We start from the raw sequence: 23,243 nt of genomic DNA, 5'->3' as shown, positions 1-23,243 counted from the left end.
TAAGGGCTGCTCTTAAAAAAATTAATGTCTATATCAGTGATGTTGCTGGACTACAACTTCCATCATCCCTGATTACTGGCCATACTTGTTGGGGTTCATAAGAGTTGGGAGTCCAGAAACATCTGAAAAGCCACAAATCTCCCACCTTGGTCTAGATTAATTAGAGAAAGGTAAATACGTTTTTAGGGTGTTGCTAAGTTTCAAGAGAATAAACGAGGTGAAGTGCTTGCCGTGCTGAGATTGTAGTGGTGAGTTGGTGAGATTGCTGCATTACAGGGGGTTGGCCTAGGTCAGTGGTTCCCAACCTTTTTTTGGCCATGCCCCACCTAAGCATCTCTAAAATGCTGATGCCCCCCCCTCCGACATAATTTTTAGCATTCAAAAAGTGAACTCCTGTTCACGTGGAGGAAGCCTAAAAGGCTATTAACTTGGTCTAAACAAGCTATCAGATTGCCCCCCTGTGGGGTGTGTGCCCCATGTTGGGAACCATAGGACTAGATGATCATCTGGGTTCCATCCAACTCCACAGTTGGATGGCCTTCCTCCATTGTCACTGGTAGCTTACATTGTACAGTGATACCTCAGTTTTCGAACGTAATCCGTTCTGGAAGACTGTTCGAGTTCTGAAATGTTTGAAAACCAAAAATTCAATAGCCAACAGCTAGGCCTCAGGATCTTGCACTCAGCGGAAGCTGCATGGCATGTTCGACTTCCGAGGCGTGTTCGTCAACGGAGACGTTCGAAAACCAAGGTACCACTGTATTTGAATTTGAGGTGGTTTCTGGTTCCTCTCCCAACATCAGATAGACTAACACAGTTATGGAAGCTGCCTGGAAGTTCTTAAATGAAACCATTCCCCCCACCCCCACCCCCAATTTTACTTTATATATTTTTATTATTTTCAGTGAAGAGAATACACCGCTAGATTTGGATGATCATGGTGGCAGAACTTTCCTTAGAGTATTACTCCATTTAACGATGCACGACTACCCTCCTCTGGTGTCTGGAGCCCTTCAGCTACTCTTCAGGCACTTTAGTCAGAGGCAAGAAGTCCTTCAGGCCTTTAAACAGGTAAATGTAGTGTTCTATACTGCCCACATTTTCACTCTAAAATTTGTGTGATGATGCAAGGGTGTTATGCAACTAACGGATTGCAATTCATGTAAGGTCCAACTGCTTGTCACCAGCCAAGATGTGGACAACTACAAGCAGATAAAACAAGATTTGGATCAGTTGAGATCAATTGTGGAAAAATCTGAACTCTGGGTGTACAAAGGCCAGGGACCTGATGAAACGATGGATGTAACGACAGGAGAGAATGAACATAAGAAAAAGGAGGTGAGAATAGCTTTTGTCTTGTTGCATTGCCGGTGTAGCGTAGTGGTCAAGAGCAGGAGAGTCCCTAGTTCAAATTTCAACTCAGCCAGAAGCTATATACAGTAATGGTGGCTTTTTGGGGAAAATTGCTTTCTTGCAGTCTGCATTTTGTGTGCTGCCCTCTGCTCCCGAACAATGTCGTTGCCTAACCTGGATGGCTTTTGTGAAGGTGACTGGGTTGATTAACATGAATAACATTTCATTGTCGTACGCAACCTTAAAAGTATTATATTTTAAACATAAGCTCTAAAAGACTTTAGCAAAGTTATGCTAGAATCGTAGTTTTGTCATTTTGATTTCCCTCTCTTCTCCTCCCATCCCCCTTTTTGTCTTCCTACACCTTTGTTGTTGTTGCTGTTTTCTCTTTCCACAGTTCATGATTATTCCCCCTGCTCCTGGCCAGTTGTATAGTTGTTCATGTTTGTGCAATATATTATTAAAGCTACATTTACATATTTATTCATTTTTAATTCATGGGATTCCCAAAGACTTCCTCTAAGAGGTGTCTTGGTCTACTTCCCAGCTGCTTTTAACCCTAAAATCTCATTGTCTCCTTTTTTGTTCCATTCATCATGTTATACAGTATATGCCTCCTCTAACCTGTCCTGATGCCTCAGCCACCTCTTCCATAGTTATGCACGTTAAACTAAAGTTTAGAATAAAAGACCAATAACGCAGTGAGGATATATATGTGTAATATCTCCTCACTGTTTACTTGAAAGTAGTACTAGTAATCATACTGTGCCTTTAATGTAACTAGTTTTTTTTTTTTAAATGCTGCAGTTATATTATTGTGCTGCTATAAGATTTATCCATTTAAAGGAATTGGGTGAGGGGAATGGATATATATGCCTTAGGTAAACAGCACAAGTGTGTGACTTGATAATTTGTGAAGACTCACTATAGAAATACCGCTGTTAAGTTTGTGTTAAAACTGAATATTGGTGAAGGGAGGAAGGTTGGTAGAAGTTTTAAAACTTCTGGCGAGTTTTTGGTGCGAAATAGCTGCTAAAATTTGTACTAATGATCACCAGAGTTGGGGCGGGGTGGAGGGGGAATGTAATAAATTAATCAATCTTGCTTGTCCCCTAGGAAGGCCACAGCAAATCACGGAAACCAGAAAGCACTAGTAGCTATAATTACAGGGTGGTCAAAGAGGTAAGGCTCATCCTTTCCCTGCTGCCCATTACTTTTGCCGCCGCCTTCTTTTCTATGAGTTGAGGAATGCTATGACTATATACCATGGACCTTTACCTGTCTGAATATGGAATATTCATTGCCTCCTAGAAGATAATAGGCTGCTGCACGCAAAGAGCTCTGTGCGTATACTGGAGCCTTTGTATGCCAAATGAGTTGTTGGCTCACTGCACCTAGGTGTATAGTATGTATAATAACTTGGTTTAACTAGATAATTAAAATCTCATAGTGCTATGGTCTAGACTGATGAAGTACGGACAATGTACGTGTCAATGATTTATATAATGCATGCACTAAAACATACTCAAAGTGCGAGCTTTAAAATAATCTACACAGGTTTACCACTGGTTTTTAGAAGGAAAGTAAGAAAACCTTATGCAACATGGTTGTATAATTAACATTAATTCTAGGGTTATATTCAGGGTTGTGTGTGAATGAAAGAAAACAGAAAGAAAAGCTACATGAGGTATAAATTAAGCAAAAGAATCAACTTTGTCCACAGCATTCTGCTTTTTTGGGTCCTTTTGGAAAGGGCAAGGAAGTTGTGTGATGCAAAGAAGGCTTGACCCTTGTACACTGGAAATAATACTTACTGACATGAGAGTTTGAGATTTTTGCCTGGCATTGTCTAAACCAGCCTCTCCCCCACCCCCCCACCCCACACCTACAAGTGTTTTGGATTGAATCTCCCATTAACGCCAGTCAGCATGGCCAACAGGAGTCGTAGCCTAAAACATCTGGAAGGCACCAGAAGACTTGTCATTGTAGCACTAGAAGGATGAAGCTCATTTTCCTTGGTAAAGGAAAGCCAAGATACCTTAGCCAGTGCCAGTTTCCTGTACATGCATGGTGCAATACATGTCATCCAAATGTAATTGCTGTGTAAGTTGCATGCAACATGGTGTACGCGTTTTTGTCTTCATCTCCTTAATTTCACTCTGCTTGTTTAATGTTATTCTGTGATCTGTTGAAAGTGAGCTTTTCCTCCAGCCTGTCTGGGTATGTCATCTGGCTCTAAAATAAATGTGTTTCTGCAGATTTTGCTTCGACTTAGCAAGCTTTGTGTACAAGAAAGCATCTTGGTCAGGAAAAGCCGGAAGCAGCAACAGAGGTTGCTCCGAAACATGGGCGCTCACACTGTAGTCCTGGAGCTCTTACAGATCCCGTATGAGAAAGTGAGGTTTGCATGCATCAGTTACTTTACAATCCATCAACAAACCACTAAAGTGTCTTTAGATCTTCCTAAATGTTGTCTCTTACAAGTTGCATTGAACATCAGAGGCGCAGCTGCTAAATATTCATGTCTTAAGGAATAATTCATTTGTTTGGGGTTTATTGAAGCAGTTTCATACATTAATTATTGCAAGGATGAACAAAATAAAAACTCGGGTTTATATAGTCTTTCCTGGCTGTCTCAAGGAGGCATTGGGCATAACATTACAAAGGTGCCCCCAAGGTTTCTGAGTTTTTCTTGTACAAGTCCTTCGTAAGTCAGCTGAGGACTTTCCAAGCCTCCTTTTTACTCTGGAAAGATAAATTGAAGCTGCATAGTTCACACAGTGGTCTAAGTCACAGGAACAAGTTGGTTTACCTGCTTTAAATGTCCTTATAAAAGGGCAATATGCTATATCTGCTCCCAAAATGATCAGTCAAATGAAGACAATGGAGGCGCACATAGCTGTACGTTGCTGTGGTTCAAAATGGGGGGGGAGCATATGTATTCCATTTTCAGTCTCTTAAGTCCTCCAGTCCACACAAAGAAAAGCATTGTGCTGGAGAAACTGAGAAGGAAGGAGATTTGCGCCTCCTTAGGCAAGGAGGCTGGACTCAGATTTGGGGTGGGGGTGGGGAGATAAAACAGGAGGGAAGCAAACATAGCAGCCCTACAAATATTTTAGTTAGGAAGCAGAAAAATAAAAATAATGCAAGTATTTCTGGCTGGTATTTCAAGGCATATTGTTATAGATGTTTATACATCGTCCAAGCAATGGGTAGCCAATGTGGTCACCTCCAGATGTTGTTGTACTCCAACTCCCATCATCCCCAGCCAGCATGGACAAGAGTTAGGGATAATGGGAGTTGTAGTCTAGCAACCTGTGGAGGGCAAAAGGTTTTGCATCCCAGCTCTTGCCACCACATTGGCTACTCTGGGTTTAGGCAAGTGGATTGTGCCCAAGTAGGACCATTATGTGGACCTCAACATATTGACCACTGGCTAAAGAGCACGGGCAGCTTCATTCACAACCTGGTCTCTGAAAGAAAAGTGGGTCTTTATGAACTTGAATTGCCATCAATTCAAAATGGCTTCTTCCATCATTGCATCCATTATTTATTTCCAATATTTGCAGGCTGTTTTTTTTAAACTATAGATGATAACAAGTGCTTATGCAACAATCAATAAAACCATGTGTCATTAAAAATAATGTTTTTTTAAAAAAAACAAAGCCACAGATAAAAATGTCAGTTTAATAATAGTGCCACTTACTCAAAATGCCTTCTGAAATAGAAATGTCTTCCTAGCAGGCATAGGCAAACTTGGCCCTCCAGATGTTTTGGGACTACAACGCCCATCATCCCTAGCTAACAGGACCAGTGGTCAGGGATGATGGGAGTTGTGGTCCCAAAACATCTGGAGGGCCATGTTTGGATATGCCTGTCCTAAGGCAACAGGGAGGGTGGGGGCCTCACTGATCTCCACTGGGAGGCAGTTCTACAGAATCAAGCCCACAACACTGAACTCACAGCTTCTGGCAGATAGGAGCCATGCATCTTATCCATGGAGGTGGGGAACCACTAACAGATAACATCTGTTCCTGGTCACTGAGATCAAAGGGGGAGTAAGGCCATAACTGGCTAGGAAATATTTAGACAATCATATTAGAAGGTGCTCACTTGGTCATTTAAACATTACAGAGCCTTTAAAAACTTAATCTCTCCCCCCCCCCCATTTATCTCAGTTTGCATCACGCTTTAAAAAGGGAATGGGAATACTGGTATTTGAAATTAGAACTGAGCAGACAGGTCAGTTTGCTTAAGCACCTCGTAAATCAATTTAACTTTAATTTATTCTGGAGCACTTGTGCCTTGTAATTCCAGGCTGAAGATACAAGGATGCAGGAGATCATGAAGCTCGCCCATGCGTTCCTGCAGAACTTCTGTGCTGGCAACCAACAGAACCAAGCATTGCTGCACAAGCATATAAATCTGTTCCTCAACCCTGGGGTAAGATGTTAACTGAAAAATATAGAAGAGAATGCAAACCTTTTCCTGATTTGGGGCTGTAACCAGAGTTACTTGAGAGTGGAAATCCGCTTTTGCAAAGTAGCTTCCCACACAACACGCCCCGCCCCACCGACTTGCCACCCCCTGTGTTCTCCAAAAGCTCTCCTGGGGGCTGCTTCTAGTTTTCCAAGCTGCTTTGTTTAATTTCTTACAAGCCCATCACCACCACTATGGCATTTCGACACTTTACAGCCTTTTCATGAGTTTTCCAGATTTTCAGCAGGACTACCATTCATTAGACAGAGTGGGACAGTCATCTCAGGCAGCAAGGCTGGTCTTTAACCCCTAAATTATTTCTGCTGATCTCAGGTGCATGGAGGACAGTGTCCTTTCCCCAGTGTTGTAGTGAGATTGTGCTTCTGTATGTGGAGAGGTGAGGTGGGGGAGGAAATCTGTAACAAGTTGGAAGGAATGAGATGTCTTGCATTGTGCACACTAGGCCTGCACAACTTATGCTCCTTATGCACTAAAACATTTTTCTTCTTTCTACTGGTTTGCTGGAACTGCAAAAAACAGGGAAAGTTGTAGTGTACCTGGCAGGCCACAATACATTGCTGCAAAGTTGCTTTTGGCATCGTACCGATGCGGTGGGAAGGTAAACAGCGTTTCCATGTGCTGCTCTGGTTTCGGTGTTCCATTGCTCCAGAAGTGGCTTAGTCATGCTGGCCATATGACCCAGAAAAACTGTCTGCGGACAAACGCCAGCTCCCTCGGCCTGTACAGCAAGATGAGTGCCGCAACCCCAGAGTCGTCTGTGACTGGACTTAGCTGTCAGGGGTCCTTTACATTTACCTTTTTAGGCCTATTGCAGGGGTTTTCTAAGGAAAAAGATAGTTCAAGTAGTTCAAGGATAAAGGAAAATATCCTCTAAAAACTTACGTGTCAATATATTCAGAAAGCCTGATTTCTGAATCTTCTCTGACAAAACTTGCCTTCCGTCAGCTTGCTTTCAGAAGTTTGTCTATTAGCACTAAATTTATTGTTCTGCTCTAATATGCATTCCCTAAAAGCTTTCAAAGTGCTGTGGTGTTGACTTTGTCAGGATTCACATTTTTCTCTACTACTGTCCCTTTTAATAGATCCTGGAGGCTGTAACGATGCAACATATCTTCATGAATAACTTCCAGCTTTGCAGCGAGATTAATGAGCGGGTGGTTCAACATTTTGTGCACTGTATTGAAACTCATGGACGGAATGTCCAGTACATTAAGTTCCTGCAGACAATTGTTAAGGCCGAAGGAAAGTTCATTAAGAAGTGCCAGGATATGGTCATGGCTGAGGTGAGAAGGCTGTGTATACATGTTGCATATTTGTTAGCATAAAATCAGCCTGAGGAAAATCCATGCAAAGAGAAAACTAGTTGGTGGACAGGCATTGCTGCCTAGGTGTCAGTATTATGAAACTTCAGATTAATTGCAATGGGTTGTCTCCAACAAAGTTGGAATTGAATTGTTTATTTCCTGGCTGGTTGCACATAGGTGGTGGTGGGGATGTATTTATTGCTGACTCAGGAAATATAAGAGCAGCGTACAGTAATATATACTCAATAACACATGAAGCACAATTTTTTAAAAAAACAAAACAAAATGGTTAGCTAATCAGGAACATTTTACTGGGAAGTCTCTCCTTAAAGAAATTTGTGTGTCACCATCACCAGTGTCCGGCAGCGAAATGAAAGACTTTCTGATTTAACACATCATCTCATTATATTAACTAGCTGGTTCTTTTCTGTTTACCCTCAACCTGCTTATGGACTGCTGCTTCTGCAATTTTACTTTTGTTAAAATTGTGTACATTTTAGTTGTGTATGTTTTGAATTGTAGCTTGCACCAGCCTGGTGCTTTAGTGGTGGCTTATAAATTTAGGCAATAAATAAATAAGTGATCAAAGCAAACATTGTAAAGTGCTTTGTACACTGATAGAGCTATTGTTGTTGTTCAGTCGTTCAGTCGTGTCCGACTCTTCGTGACCCCATGGACCAGACCACGCCAGGCACGCCTATCCTTCACTGCCTCTCGCAGTTTGGCCAAACTCATGCCAGTCGCTTTGAGAACACTGTCCAACCATCTCATCCTCTGCCGTCCCCTTCTCCTTGTGCCCTCCATCTTTCCCAACATCAGGGTCTTTTCTAGGGAGTCTTCTCTTCTCATGAGGTGGCCCAAGTACTGGAGCCTCAACTTCAGGATCTGTCCTTCTAGTGAGCACTCAGGGCTGATTTCTTTAAGAATGGATAGGTTTGATCTTCTTGCAGTCCATGGGACTCTCAAGAGTCTCCTCCAGCACCATAATTCAAAAGCATCAATTCTTCGGCGATCAGCCTTCTTGATGGTCCAACTCTCACTTCCGTACATTACTACTGGGAAAACCATAGCTTTAACTATACGGACCTTTGTCGGCAAGGTGATGTCTCTGCTTTTTAAGATGCTGTCTATGTTTGTCATTGCTTTTCTCCCAAGAAGCAGGCGTCTTCTAATTTCGTGACTGCTGTCACCATCTGCAGTGATCATGGAACCCAAGAAAGTGAAATCTCTCACTGCCTCCATTTCTTCCCCTTCTATTTGCCAGGAGGTGATGGGACCAGTGGCCATGATCTTAGTTTTTTTGATGTTGAGCTTCAGACCATATTTTGCGCTCTCTTCTTTCACCCTCATTAAAAGGTTCTTTAATTCCTCCTCACTTTCTGCCATCAAGGTAGTATCATCAGCATATCTGAGGTTGTTGATATTTTTTCCGGCAATCTTAATTCCGGTTTGGGATTCATCCAGCCCAGCCTTTCGCATGATGAATTCTGCATATAAGTTAAATAAGCAGGGAGACAATATACAGCCTTGTCGTACTCCTTTCCCAATTTTGAACCAATCAGTTATTCCATATCCAGTTCTAACTGTAGCTTCTTGTCCCAAATAGAGATTTCTCAGGAGACAGATGAGGTGATCCGGCACTCCCATTTCTTTAAGAACTTTCCATAGTTTGCTGTGGTCGACACAGTCAAATGCTTTTGCGTAGTCAATGAAGCAGAAGTAGATGTTTTTCTGGAACTCTCTAGCTTTCTCCATAATCCAGCGCATGTTTGCAATTTGGTCTCTGGTTCCTCTGCCCCTTCGAAATCCAGCTTGCACTTCTGGGAGTTCTCGGTCCACGTACTGCTTAAGCCTGCCTTGTAGAATTTTAAGCATAACCTTGCTAGCGTGTGAAATGAGTGCAATTGTGCGGTAGTTAGAGCATTCTTTGGCACTGCCCTTCTTTGGGATTGGGATGTAAACTGATCTTCTCCAATCCTCTGGCCACTGCTGAGTTTTCCAAACTTGTTGGCATATTGAGTGTAGCACCTTAACAGCATCATCTTTTAGGATTTTAAATAGTTCAGCTGGAATATCATCACTTCCACTGGCCTTGTTGTTAGCAAGGCTTTCTAAGGCCCATTTGACTTCACTCTCCAGGATGTCTGGCTCAAGGTCAGCAACCACACTACCTGGGGTGTATGAGACCTCTATATCTTTCTGGTATAGTTCCTCTGTGTATTCTTGCCACCTCTTCTTGATGTCTTCTGCTTCTGTTAGGTCCTTTCCACTTTTGTCCTTAATTGTGGTAATCTTTGTACGAAATGTTCCTTTCATATCTCCAATTTTCTTGAACAGATCTCTGGTTTTTCCCATTCTGTTATTTTCCTCTATTTCTTTGCATTGTTCGTTTAGAAAGGCCCTCTTGTCTCTCCTTGCTATTCTTTGGAAATCTGCATTCAATTTCCTGTATCTTTCACTATCTCCCTCGCATTTTGCTTGCCTTCTCTCCCCCGCTATTTTTAAGGCCTCATTGGACAGCCACTTTGCTTTCTTGCATTTCTTTTTCATTGGGATGGTTTTCGTTGCTGCCTCCTGTATAATGTTACGAGCCTCCATCCACAGTTCTTCAGGCACTCTATCCACCAAATCTAAGTCCTTAAACCTGTTTTTCACTTCAACTGTGTATTCATAAGGAATTTGATTTAGATTGTATCTTACTGGCCCAGTGGTTTTTCCTACTTTCTTCAGTTTAAGCTGGAATTTTGCTATAAGAAGCTGATGATCAGAGCCACAGTCAGCTCCAGGTCTTGTTTTTGCTGAGTGTATAGAGCTTCTCCATCTTTGGCTGCAGAGAATATAATCAATCTGATTTCGATGTCGCCCATCTGGTGAAGTCCATGTGTAGAGTCGTCTCTTGTGTTGTTGGAAAAGAGTGTTTGTGATGACCAGCTTGTTCTCCTGACAGAACTCTATTAGCCTTTGCCCTGCTTCATTTTGAACTCCAAGGCCAAACTTGCCAGTTGTTCCTTTTATCTCTTGACTCCCTACTTTAGCATTCCAATCCCCTATAATGAGAAGAACATCCTTCTTTGGTGTCATTTCTATAAGGTGTTGTAAGTCTTCATAGAATTGGTCAATTTCAGTTTCTTCAGCACTGGAAGTTGGTGCATAAACTTGGATTACTGTGATGTTAAAAGGACTGCCTTGGATTCGTATCGAGATCAATCTATCATTTTTGAAATTGCATCCCAGTACAGCTTTCGCCACTCTTTTGTTGACTATGAGGGCCACTCCATTTCTTTTACGGGATTCCTGCCCGCAGTAGTAGATATGATAGTCATCTGAACTGAATTCGCCCATTCCCGTCCATTTTAGTTCACTGATGCCTAGGATGTCAATGTTTATTCTTGCCATCTCATTTTTGACCACATCCAGCTTACCAAGGTTCATGGTTCTTACATTCCAGGTTCCTATGCAATACTTTTCTTTACAGCATTGGACTTTCCTTTCGCTTCCAGGCATATCCGCAACTGAGTGTCCTTTCGGCTTTGGCCCAGCCGCTTCATCAGCTTTGGATCTACTTGTACTTGTCCTCCGCTCTTCCCCAGTAGCATGTTGGACGCCTTCCGACCTGAGGGGCTCATCTTCCAGCGTCATATCTTTTATATGCCTGTTGTCTTTGTCCATGGAGTTTTCCATGGATAGAGCTATAGAAATAATTAATCTCCAGAGAGAGAGAGAGAGAGAGCATGCATGTTGGTGCATATGAAAACTTAATTACTTTACATTTTCTCTGTTTTTTATGTTTAATGGGACCATAATGCTCTTGTTTTGCCAGCTTGTCAACGCGGGGGAAGATGTCCTTGTTTTCTACAATGACAGGGCCTCTTTTCAGACACTAGTGCAGATGATGAGATCAGAACGGGACAGAATGGATGAAAACAGTGCTCTGATGTATCATATCCATTTAGTTGAGCTGTTGGCTGTTTGCACTGAGGGCAAAAATGTCTACACAGAAATCAAGTGCAATTCTCTCCTCCCTTTGGATGACATTGTTAGGGTGGTGACCCATGAGGACTGCATACCTGAGGTGAGATTCTGTCCATTATCCTTTCTTCCCCTTCCTCTCTCATTCAGAAGTCTCATCTAAATAACTTTCTGGTCACTTCTATCTGTCACTCAAATCTAAGGACCTGCTGCTCCCTGGCAAGGTTTCTGTAAGACAGCAGAAGGATTCCAAGTTAGCTCTTAAAGCAGCCATAGCTCTTTGATAATCAAGTATACAACTTTATAATAAGTTCAAAACCTACTTTATAAAACAATAATTTTGCCACATTAACCTCACTGTGGTTGTCAGTATCCCTATAATGGGGGGGGGGGACAGGGACAACGAATGAATACAGAAGCAGGGTTAAATCCTGTTCACTGCAGGTTATTCTTGTTATCAGCAGAACAATTAACTTCATTATTAGAGATAATTAGATGGCCAGCCATTCCTAAGGTTTTCTTATCACCTGTGTTTTCCTGTCTGCAGGTTAAAATTGCCTATATAAATTTCCTAAATCATTGCTATGTAGACACAGAAGTTGAGATGAAAGAGATTTATACAAGCAATCACATGTGGAAGCTCTTTGAGAATTTCCTCGTTGACATCTGTAGGGTAAGTGTTTTCAGTATTTGGAAATATTTAAAAAAGCTGAGTGACACAAAGCACCCATAACTGACTGCTAATCACATCACATCGTATAGTTAACACTCATGAAAGTAATATCCATTGCCTTAGTTTCATACATTTTCATTAATCCATGGCTATAGGATTTCATGATAACGATGATGCATGGCCAAAGCTAATTATATGTACAGAGTACATCTGCGCATGCCTTGAAGGCTCTTCACACAGTCAAGGTTTCTAGCACTTTAGTCCCTCTCACTATTGGGTTGCTTCTAGCTGTAACAAAACAAAGTACGGCAAATTGAAATTAGGGGGGGGGGTGGAATTCTTTGTTCTCTTGACTTGTCGTCTCTTCGTTAGAATTTGTGGGAACTTCTGCCTTAGTTCATGTTGCTACAGTGTTGTACAAACGATGCCTGCAACAAAATGTTGCAGATTTTATTCTCCCTCCTAAAATGAGTGTTTCTGTTTGGATCTTCAGCTAGCCACTCCCTTTAAGTAGAGAGCATTCTGTTCTCTCCCACCCTCACAATCCAATTTCACTTTCTATTCCATGACCACAGAACACGCTCTGTCCTCAATGGGCTGTTTTCTTTTGCTGCCTCAGGTTGTCCCCGCTTCTTTTCGCAAACCTTGAAGTTCCCTTGAGAATTGAGATACCTCACATTTTTCAGTGGCACAATTTTTACTACAGTTCTGGTATCACTCATTACTGTCAGGAGTGATGTATCACTTGAGTTTACGTCTAGTACAGTATATGGTGTTTCAGAAAGTGCATACCGCAATGATATTAGCTTGCATTTGTCAGGGAATTATCATTATTGAATAGGGTTTTGTTTTTTGTTTGTTTGTTTGTTTTGTTTTAATGTGAATTGTTTTCCAGACTTGCAACAACACCAGTGACAGGAAGCACGCCGATTCTGTGTTAGAGAAGTATGTGACTGAAATAGTGATGAGTATAGTTACTACTTTCTTCAGTTCCCCATTCTCAGATCAAAGCACAACTCTGCAGGTAAGAAACCAAGGGGAATCATTTACACCCACCCACACACCCACAAAATGTTTTGTTTTACTATTTGTTCCACCTGTGAAGCAGAACAGCATTTGTGCATCAGACTAGAACACCAACTTGAGTTTGAAAATGGCGGTGTCTTCTGATAGTGTTTCTCTGTGGTTAACTTTACAGCATCGAACCTTACAAAAGCAGTGAGTCCATTGCTTCAGTCTTTTCGCGTTTCCCTAAAAGTGTGGGGGTGCGGGAGCTTCCTGCTCGTCTCTAGTACTCATTAATAATGCTGGAGTATGGGAAAGTCCCTGAAAAACAGGAACAAGGTGACACATTTCCCCTCCATGCAGGCTGTATGCATGTTTCCTGTGATTGCCCCAGTCCCCATGGCTGAGACATGTATTGCTGCCTATCAAGTCGAGCATTCTGTTTCCTATAGTGGGCAACCATATGCCTGTGGGAAACCAACAACAACCAACAACAATTAGCCCTCTCATACTGCTGTTGCCAGCAACTGGTATTCAGAGGCATGCTGAGGTAGAATATTAGTCATAGTTAGTAGTAGCCATTGATAACCCTCCGTGAACTTGTCTCGTCCACTTTTGAAGCTGGATGGCTGCCACCACATCTTGTAGCAGAAATTTCTGCCTGTTCCAAATCTCCCACTATTCACTTTGGGATCTCCGGGTGGTTAAGCGGTCTATAAATAGGAAAAATGAAATTCAGCTTCATTGGATGAGCCCAGGTTCTAGTATTAATTAAAGAGCGGGTGGGGAGGACTTCTCTTCTCTGAGGACGTTTTCTCAACACCTTGCTCCTGGTAAACTGAGAACATTGTAATATTTGGTGAATTTATCTAGGCCCTTAATCACTTTAATCGTCCTTTTCTACACCTGTCCCAGCATTATAAAAAGGATTAGGGCCAACGTAAAGTGAACATTCATGGAACGTTTATGTTGACCCATGCCTCTTTGTCCTGAACAATGTCCTCTAGGGTGAGGTGGGGCACGTCGATGCAGAAAAAATCAATATCCTATTTTATGCAACAAAAATGAGTCAAATAAAAAAATAGTTTTATGCATGGCATAACTAATCAATATTATAATAGCAATCCAAAGAACCATTATATAGTGGTACCTCGGGTTAAGAACTTAATTCGTTCCGGAGGTCCGTTCTTAACCTGAAACTGTTCTTAACCTGAAGCACCACTTTAGCTAATGGGGCCTCCCACTGTCGCTGCGCCGCCAGAGCACGATTTCTGTTCTTATCCTGAAGCAAAGTTCTTAACCTGAAGCGTTATTTCTGAGTTAGTGGAGTTTGTAACCTGAAGCGTATGTAACCTGAGGTACTACTGTAGTTAGAAGATAAAATGGGGTTTGTATCATTCTGCCCCACCTACTTTGATACATTGGATGGGGCACTTTGATACAAAGCATAAATTTTATGAGAATGGTAACTATTTACAAAAATTTAATGAAAAAACAATTTTTATTGTGAGAGATCATAATCAGCCTTACAGTTTGTTACTTAAAATCTAAATAACGTATCAAAACTAACAGTGTTTCACACATATCATAGACTTTATGGTTTTCTTAACAAAACATCAAAACTTATATTAATCTTTCCTCAAACACTTATCCATTAAAAAAAACTTTGAAAAAGACTTTAAAAAGTATAAGAACTCACAACAGATAGTCAAAAATTAGTAATTTAAACAAAATGCTTATAAGAAATAAGATAATTACTTAATGTTTAGCTTCTATTGCACATGATATCCACTGAAGTCAATAGAAAAAGTACAAAGAGATGATGTTTGAGATGTGCTCTTTGAGAAATTTGGTTTTGGCAACTACAAAACAACATCCTTGAAATCAATGCTTGCCTTATTTTCTATAATGGGGAAGACAAACATACAAGATCCTGGTTTTTTCCTGAGATATGACATTTGAAAATCGGTCATATATTTAGAAATGACTTTGGCCATGTAGTAAACAACAGGTTTTTTTTTCTTTTCAAATTTAATGAGTAGGAAATCTCCAACATTTATATTTTCAGGATTGGGAACATCAAAATTTATATCCTCATCTTTTGGAAAACAGAATAACTAGTTTAGAGATTTCACACAAACTTGTATATTGGGGCACTATTGTACACTAGCAGGGCACTTTTATACATATCAATGTGCCCCATGTCTTAGTGTATCAAAGTGCCCCAATGGACATAAAAAAAAACCTAACACTTTTTAATAAAACCACTGAACTTATTTAAAAATCACGTGTAATCCTCATTACTGAGTGGAATAACTTACCTTTTGTATTTTTAAATCTTAACTAAATGACGTAAAACAGTGTTGGAAGGAACACTTCTGCATTTCACGTAATTTTTTAGTTGGCTGCACTGGAAAACACACCTACTCTCATCAAACGCCAATGGCTAACTGCCGGGCGGCGTGGTCACAACTGTTGTACTCACACATGTATAGAACATTTTAGTGATGTCACGACATGAATAACGTTTCTTGAAATTGAAATGTTGTTGGTGTATCAATGTGCTCCCATGCATCAATGTGCCCCGCCTCACCCTACAGATAATCCCTCAAGACTAACGCGCAGTGGGTGGCAGAAAGCCTCATTCTTCCCCTGTCTTCCTTTGTACCATTACTTGCACAACTGACTTTTTCCTCCTTCCAGAGAGCTGTGTGGCAGCCTTGACAGCTGCTCATCGGCTCCTGTCACAATAACAGTGAATGGCTGAATTCAGCGACACTTTAATAGTAGAGGAAACTTTCCGAGTATCTGTCATTAGTCCTCTAAATAGTTTTTCATACGGTGCCTCGTGGGTGGTTTACTGTTCTCTACCCCTCCCCACCCCACCCACCCCAAATGCTTCAGTTTTCACATTTTGCAATGGCTATCGGAAACTCATTCAAAAACACGGCTAGGTGTATGTTTGGATTTCATTGCTTTCTGGGGATTTGAGCAATACTGGCAGATTAGCAATTGGGATGCATCTGCTGGGTGTATGCTGATATGCAGCTGCCACAGACACTCTGTTGTGGATCACTTTGTGCGTTGGATGTAGAACCATTTCTGTCTAAACCAGAGAGAATTGTGAGAGATAATTGCATTTGGAGAGGTTAAATGGAATCAATTTGTCCATGCAACTATTTCGGGATTGTGCCTGTGAATGGATCCCATAGAAATATAGGGACTTTTCCCACAGTTACACCAGGAAAATTGTTATTGTCCCCATGTTGAAATAGACTGGAAGATGTGAGGGCTTGAAAGTCTATCTATGAGTGCCAGTGTAGTGTAGTGGTTAAGAGTGGTAGACTCGTAATCTGGTGAACCAGGTTTGTGTCTCCGCTCCTCCACATGCAGCTGCTGGGTGACCTTGGGCTAGTCACACTTCTCTGAAGTCTCTCAGCCCACTCACCTCACAGAGTGTTTGTTGTGGGGGAGGAAGGGAAAGAAGAATGTTAGCCGCTTTGAGACTCCTTCGGGTAGTGAAAAGCGGGATATCAAATCCAAACTCTTCTTCTTCTTCTTGAGCTTAACCTGAAATAACATGGATGGCTGTATTTAAATTGACTTCTCTCTAATTTAACTGACAGCTTTAGTTCCTGTGGGTAATGACTGCTTTTATTTCCTGCCCATGCTCTTTCTAAATATGTTCCCCCCTTCTTTTCTCTAATGCTTTTTACACACTTTCTCCATATAACAGCAATCAGTCTTTGCCAAACTAAAAGAGGTATTTTTAGGAAGCTCCTGATTTGCTTTAGTTTGTGTGTTAGTGTCACTAACTTCCATTAGCTAGCTGAGATGCTTAAGATGTAGATAATAGCTATAATAGATATTACTATTTATTAATTGGGTTTTTTTCTACTATTGGTAGGCTTGTCTACACATCCCTGGGAAAAATCTTCCTTTTGGCGTTGTTAGTCCTTGCTAAAATAAAGAGCTCGAACAGAATTATTACCCCTGCACTACAACACAGTAATTATATTACTGGTTTAGGAAATGTCAGTCATGGGTGAGATTTGGCACAGCAGAGTTCGGATAATCTCGGGGTATCCAGCCTATCCATAGTGGAAAAAATATTACAATATATTCCTGTATCTCTTTGTTCCGCACCGGTTGGTTATGTTGCTTTCAACCCTGAAGCTAGGAATGTAGACTTTTAGAGACATTTAAAATATATACTGTATTTTTTCTGTGTATAAGACTATATTTTTTCCTAAATTTTTGAAGTTTAAAATAAGGGGCCATCTTATACACGGATAGCGCATAGTGCATTTTCTTAATTTTTAGACCCTCCCAAAATAGGGGGCATCTTATACACAGAAAAATATGGTAAGTTGTGTTCAAGAACGATCAAAATAAAAATAATTAAGGAACACTTTTAATTCTGCAATAGAGCTTTAATATTTTCTTCCTCCTTCCTTAAGTTTTAATAATGTTATAGAGCCACCTGCTGGTCAGTTGTAAATTTAATTACGGGTACTTTTTTATCCGTAAATTCTTTTTTTTAAAAAAGTTTTTTTCTATCTTTTCCTTTATCAAGTTAGCATGCGCTAAGCATGTCCTAGTTAAACTTGATCATCTAAATCAGTCGCAATCTTTTTACTGTTTTACAATGCATATGTAGCTCAGAAGCTCATTGTGGGTTTGCTTTCAAAGTGTCTTTGGACTCCTGAACAAACCCACTAGTTTGCTTAGCATCCTGACAGACCCCTTAGTTCTCCAAATATAAGAAGAAGCTTTTGGATCTGATCCCCCGCCTCAGACTTAACGCTTGTGGTGTGTGTGTGTTTGTTTCAGACTCGCCAGCCTGTGTTTGTGCAGCTCTTGCAAGGTGTGTTCAGAGTGTATCACTGCAACTGGCTCGTGCCCAGCCAAAAAGCATCAGTGGAAAGCTGTATCAGAGTACTTTCAGATGTAGGTAAGAAAACTGTGTGCATGCATTTAAACATATTATATGCAACATCTGTTACTTTATATTACATCAGTGCTTATCAGAACACCTGTTGAGTGGCAGCAAAAGTGCTCCAAGTTCCATCTTCTCCCTTCCCCTTCACTATTTTTATAGTGGTTCAAGTGATTCTTTTCATTGAGACAATTTGTACTGATGAGCCTAGGAACCTTTTTAAGATTTACAGGCCAAGTTCTGTGCAATCTCAAATTTTACTGCCCTTAGCAATAATAGCAAGTCCAATAAAATATATAATTTGAACTATTGTGTGCCTGATCTGTCCTTGTAACCAGCAACACACATGAGATATTCAATTTCCAGTTGATTTTTGAGATGCGGCTGGCTTAGTCCCAAGGCATGTGGAACAATGAGCAGATCTGGAGTACCATCGCTTAATAAAGTGGTCCTGAAGTTGCCTGGCAAGCTCTTGTCCATTTGAAAGAACAAACAGACTTTCTTACTAAACAGATAAATGAGAGATGAAATAACCATGCCCTGCTTTGAATACTCTCCATATTTAGACGCCACAATTTTGCCATTCTAAACCTTCTACAAATTTTTACGCAGACAAACCATGACTTTTTATTAGGCAGTTTTTGTTTTTGTTTTAACCTTATAACTCAGTTATCCAGGCTGACTTGTCTCTCTTAGTTACTGGTGGATGTTCTTCATAGACCAAAACAGCCCTTCCATGTAAATGCTACTATGTGCAAAATATACATATACACATATGTTCTGGGTACATACAAAATATTTTTCTTTGCCCTTGCTAATACTTCTGGCTTCTCATGTGCTGATTGATGTATATCAATGATGTATATATTGGTGCAATTGATTGCATTTGTCATCAGATTCAAATCATGTCTATTTCTGTTGATCTTTTTTAAAAATAAATAAAAAATGGCAGCTGAATTCACAAATACTTGCTCAGGAATTCATTGGCTTAAATCAGCTTCATGCTGGTGTGTAAACTTTGTTGAGTAAATAACTATTTGCTGGTTCCTGAAACTGGTTTGAGGGCACATCCATAATCAGTAAAAGCTGAATTTCATTGTGTGCTATGGATGCATGATATGACATGACACTGAAAGATTAGGTCAGGGGTCAGCAAACCTTTTCAGCAGGGGCAGTCCCTCAGACCTTGTGGGGGGCCAGACTATATTTTGGGGGGGAAATGAATGAATTCCTATGCCCCACAAATAACCCAGAGATGCATTTTAAATAAAAGCACACATTCTACTCATGTAAAAACACCAGACAGGCCCCACAAATAACCCAGAGATGCATTTTAAATAAAAGGATACATCTACTCATGTAAAAACAAACTGATTCCTGGACCGTCCGCGGGCTGGATTTAGAAGGTGATTGGGCTGGATATGGCCGCCAGGCCTTAGTTTGCCTACCCATGGATTAGGTTCTGAAATCCAGAATTGAGAAGATGTGGAAGGAGACCTCCTCTGCTCTTCTCACAATTTTGCAAAAGTGTATATACCTGGCTGCTGTTTACATTTTTGGTTTTGGCAAGAATATTGACCATGTTCTCACACCTGCTACATATGTGGTACCTGGGGTGCTTTTCCATCAGTGCAGATACATGCTGTTCATTCTGCATACTGAAAACTGCTTCACATCCTTAGGCTATGGTTGTTCCTGCCACAAGGTACTGCTAAGGGGCCATGCTTTTCTGTATAACTGAACTGTGTTTAATATACAGTAGTGCATATATTCTATTTAATTTTAACATGACTCGTGTAGAAGAATGAGATAGTTATAAAGCATTTTTAAGAAATTAAATCTAAGTCGAATAAAGGAATTTTAATAGCTAGAACAGTTCATTACCATGGTAATGCACAAATGTGCTTGTCATTTATGTGCATAATATAGTTTTAACATACTGTTCTATTTCAATTGATGTGTGTACTAATTGTATGGGTCTGACCAACATAGAATAGAGCAGAGCTATTACTTCCCATGGTCTGGGCTCTATGTGTCCATTAAAATAGCCTAAGATTCTATTTTTTTTTTTTTTTTTGAAAATTAAATACTTTATTGAATTTCAATTCTTACATCCACCAATATCTCCAACATTCTGTACATACTTTCCATTTGTACTTTCCATTTGTACTTATTTTACAGGTTAGATTCCACTATATAAATTAATAAAATAAAAGAATCAAAAGTATTCCCTTTTTGGTTGTCTCTTTTTCCTTACTTCGTCTTACACCCCATAATAGAAAAGAAGTACTACCAATAGTAAATACCATGGAAATATATAACTACACATATTATCCTTTTTTATCCTTTAACAAAAAACATGCTAAATGAGAAAAGAAAAAAAGGAAAAAGAAGGGAAGAAAGGGGGGGGAAAAGGAAAAAGAGAAAGAAAAAAAAAAACAACAACATAAAATAACATAAAAGCTAAAAAAAGGAGAAAAAAAAGGGAAAAAAGGAAAAGAAAGAAAAAAAAGGGGGGGAGGAGAGAAAAGGAAAAAAAGAAAAGCAACATACAAAAATTAATCTCTTTAATTAAACTTCCCATCCTTTCCCTATGAACAGTCTTTTCCTCATTATGAATGTGCTCAACACTGCTATGTTATCTTTTACCTTCATTTCAGAACATTTCAATTTCTACTTTTAGCCATATCATATATTACACTCCCATTACAACTCCAGAGTCACTCAAAGGCCGCCATAGACTTTATACCGTTGTTGATGCTTTGAAGATACCTTCTATATTTCTCCCATTTTATCACAAAGGCTTGTCTGTTGTGTCCTCTTAAGGAGTTGGTCAGATGGGCCATCTCCGCGTATTCCTGTAATTTAATTTGCCACTCTTTTATGTCCGGCGCGTTCTCTCCCTTCCAGTTCTGCGCTATCAAACTTCGCGCAGGCGCAGACGCGTATAAAAAAATATCTTTTAGTTTCTCTGGGATTTCGTTACCTATGATGCTAAGTAGGAAGGCCTCTGGTTTTTTACAAAATGTCAAACCCAAAAATTTTTTAAGTTCTTCATATACTAGATTCCAGAAAACTTTGATTTTTTTACAGGTCCACCACATATGAAACATATTACCATTGCTTTCTCCGCATCTCCAACAATTATTAGCTAGGTTTTTGTACATTTTGGAGAGCCTTGATGGAGTTAGGTACCATCGGTACTGCATTTTGAGCATATTTTCTTTGATGTTATAACATGCTGTGAACCTCATTGTAACCTTCCAAAGTTTTTCCCATTGATCTAACATAATAGGGTGGCCAATATCCTGCGCCCATCTGATCATAACTTCCTTGACCTCCTCCTCCTTGACTTTCCATTCAAGGAGGATTTGGTACAATTTTGATATTATCTTGGTATTATTATTTAGTATCTCTGTTTCAAATTTGGACGGTTCCCTTGTAAATCCGTTTTTCCTATCCTGCTTGAAAGTTTCGTGCAATTGGTGATAGTCCAGCCAGCTTGATAATTTCTCTTTAACCTCTTCATACTTCCTAAGTGTCAATCGGTTATCCTCTTCTAACAGTAAAGAATTATATGTTAACCAGCTCCCTTTCATGTTCCTCTTTTTAAGTGCCTTGGCCTCTTCTGGAGAGATCCACTTAGGTGTTTTTGGCGCTAGCAGCCCTTTATACCTTTCCCAGACTCTGAATAAGGCATTCCTGATAATATGATTTGTAAAGCCTTTATGGATTCTTGCTTTCCCATAGTGAAGGTATGCATGCCAACCAAAGCGGTTGTCATGCCCTTCCAAGTCCAACAGGTCCGTGTTTTTAAGTTGGCACCAGTCTTTAACCCAGGAAAGGCAGGCTGCTTCGTAATATAGTTTCAGGTCTGGCAGACCAAATCCACCTCTTTCTTTGTGATCTATAAGCAATACATGTTTAATTCTTGGTCTATTTCCTAACCAAATAAATTTTGAAATCTCTTTCTGCCAGGCTTCAATACAGTCTGTTTTCCCTATGATTGGGATAGATTGGAACAGAAACAGTAGTTTGGGTAAAATATTAAGCTTAATCACCGAAATACGCCCCCAAAAGGATATTTTCAGTTTGCTCCATATCGCCAATTTCTTTTTCATCTCCGCCCATGTTTTAGTATAATTATCCTCGTATAGGTTTATATTTTTTGTGGTTATCCATATTCCCAGGTACTTAAACTTCTGGCATATTTTAAGCTTTGTTGTTTTCTCAATTTCTTCTTTTTCTTCAGGTAAGATGTTTTTAACCATAAGTTTGGTTTTGTTTATACTCAGTTTATAGCCTGCAGCCTTTCCGAATTTATCCATTATTTCCAATATTTTGAGTAGACTTTCTTTAGGGTTTCCAGATGTTATTATGAGGTCGTCCGCAAACGCTCGTATTTTATAGATATTCTTTCCCAGCGTTATACCCTTAATCTCTTTTTCTTCTCTAATTTTCTTATTTAGAACCTCCATAACTAAAATGAAAATCAGTGGGGAAAGCGGACACCCCTGTCTTGTCCCTTTATTAATTTTGCAACTCTCCGAAATGTTCCCATTAATTATAATTTTAGCCCTCTGCTTGCTATAAATTGCTTGGATTCCTTTACAAATTGCTTCGCCAAATTCCATTCTTTGCAGCAACTCCTTCATAAATCCCCATGACACGTTGTCAAACGCCTTTTCGGCGTCTACCGCCATTATTATCGATGGCTTATCAATATGCCCTTCTAAATATTCCAAGATATTAATTACTCTTCTAATATTACTTTGCATAAGGCGGCCCGGGAGAAAACCTGTTTGATCTTCATGAATTATAGTTTGAAGGACTCTTTTCATTCTCTCCGCTAGAATATATGCGTATATTTTATAGTCGTTGTTTAACAACGAGATGGGTCTATAGTTGGTTATCATCAACTGGTCTGCGCCTTGCTTAGGAATCAAAGTTATGAAGCTTTCCTTCCAGGATTCCGGCATATTACCCTCTTCCAAAATACTATTCATCAATATTTTCAAAGGATCAGACAGAATATCTTCCAATTTCTTATAATAGATTGCCGGAAGCCCGTCTGGACCAGGCGTTTTCCCCAGCTTGGATCTCTTAATTGCCGTTTGAACTTCAAATGCTGAGATCGGGTCATTTAACCCTTTGTTTTGTTCACTGGTAATTTTGGGGAGGTTGCATGAGTTCAAATAATTATTAATCTCCTCTAGAGTTTCCCCTCCCTCTTTATAAAGTTTCGCAAAAAATGCTACAAAGCTATCTTCAATTTCTTTAGGATTAGTTATTATCTTATCGTCTATTTTTATCTTATTAATTATCCTTTCACTCTGTTGTTTTTTTAATTTCCATGCTAGAAGTCTACCTGGTTTATTAGCAAATTCAAAATTTTTCTGCTTCATTAATTTTATTTTCCATTCAATCTCTTCATTTATAATCATAGTATACTGAGATTGGAGCAATTTGATATTTCTTTTGATATCCCTGTCCTCTGGCT

General features: G+C 39.9%; 1 protein-coding gene across 5 annotated transcripts in view; it reads left to right on the top strand.

Moving 5' to 3' along the window:
- The window catches only part of ITPR1 (inositol 1,4,5-trisphosphate receptor type 1), a 131,747-nt gene that overhangs the window by 16,436 nt on the left and 92,068 nt on the right, over nt 1-23,243 (top strand). For 4 of the 5 annotated variants that reach the window (XM_033141181.1, XM_033141180.1, XM_033141178.1 and 1 more), the window contains exons 15-24: nt 906-1,071; nt 1,168-1,338; nt 2,470-2,535; nt 3,612-3,749; nt 5,671-5,796; nt 6,936-7,136; nt 10,978-11,229; nt 11,674-11,799; nt 12,695-12,823; nt 17,638-17,758. In XM_033141181.1, the coding sequence (XP_032997072.1) occupies nt 906-1,071; nt 1,168-1,338; nt 2,470-2,535; nt 3,612-3,749; nt 5,671-5,796; nt 6,936-7,136; nt 10,978-11,229; nt 11,674-11,799; nt 12,695-12,823; nt 17,638-17,758 (1,496 nt within the window). The remainder of the gene's footprint in view (nt 1-905; nt 1,072-1,167; nt 1,339-2,469; nt 2,536-3,611; nt 3,750-5,670; nt 5,797-6,935; nt 7,137-10,977; nt 11,230-11,673; nt 11,800-12,694; nt 12,824-17,637; nt 17,759-23,243) is intronic. The other variant, XM_033141179.1, reaches the window with a different exon arrangement.

Source organism: Lacerta agilis, chromosome 2, assembly GCF_009819535.1.
Source record: "Lacerta agilis isolate rLacAgi1 chromosome 2, rLacAgi1.pri, whole genome shotgun sequence".
Taxonomy (NCBI): domain Eukaryota; kingdom Metazoa; phylum Chordata; class Lepidosauria; order Squamata; family Lacertidae; genus Lacerta; species Lacerta agilis.
Note: the sequence above shows the minus strand (reverse complement) of the source record. Positions and strands in the feature narration are given on the sequence as shown.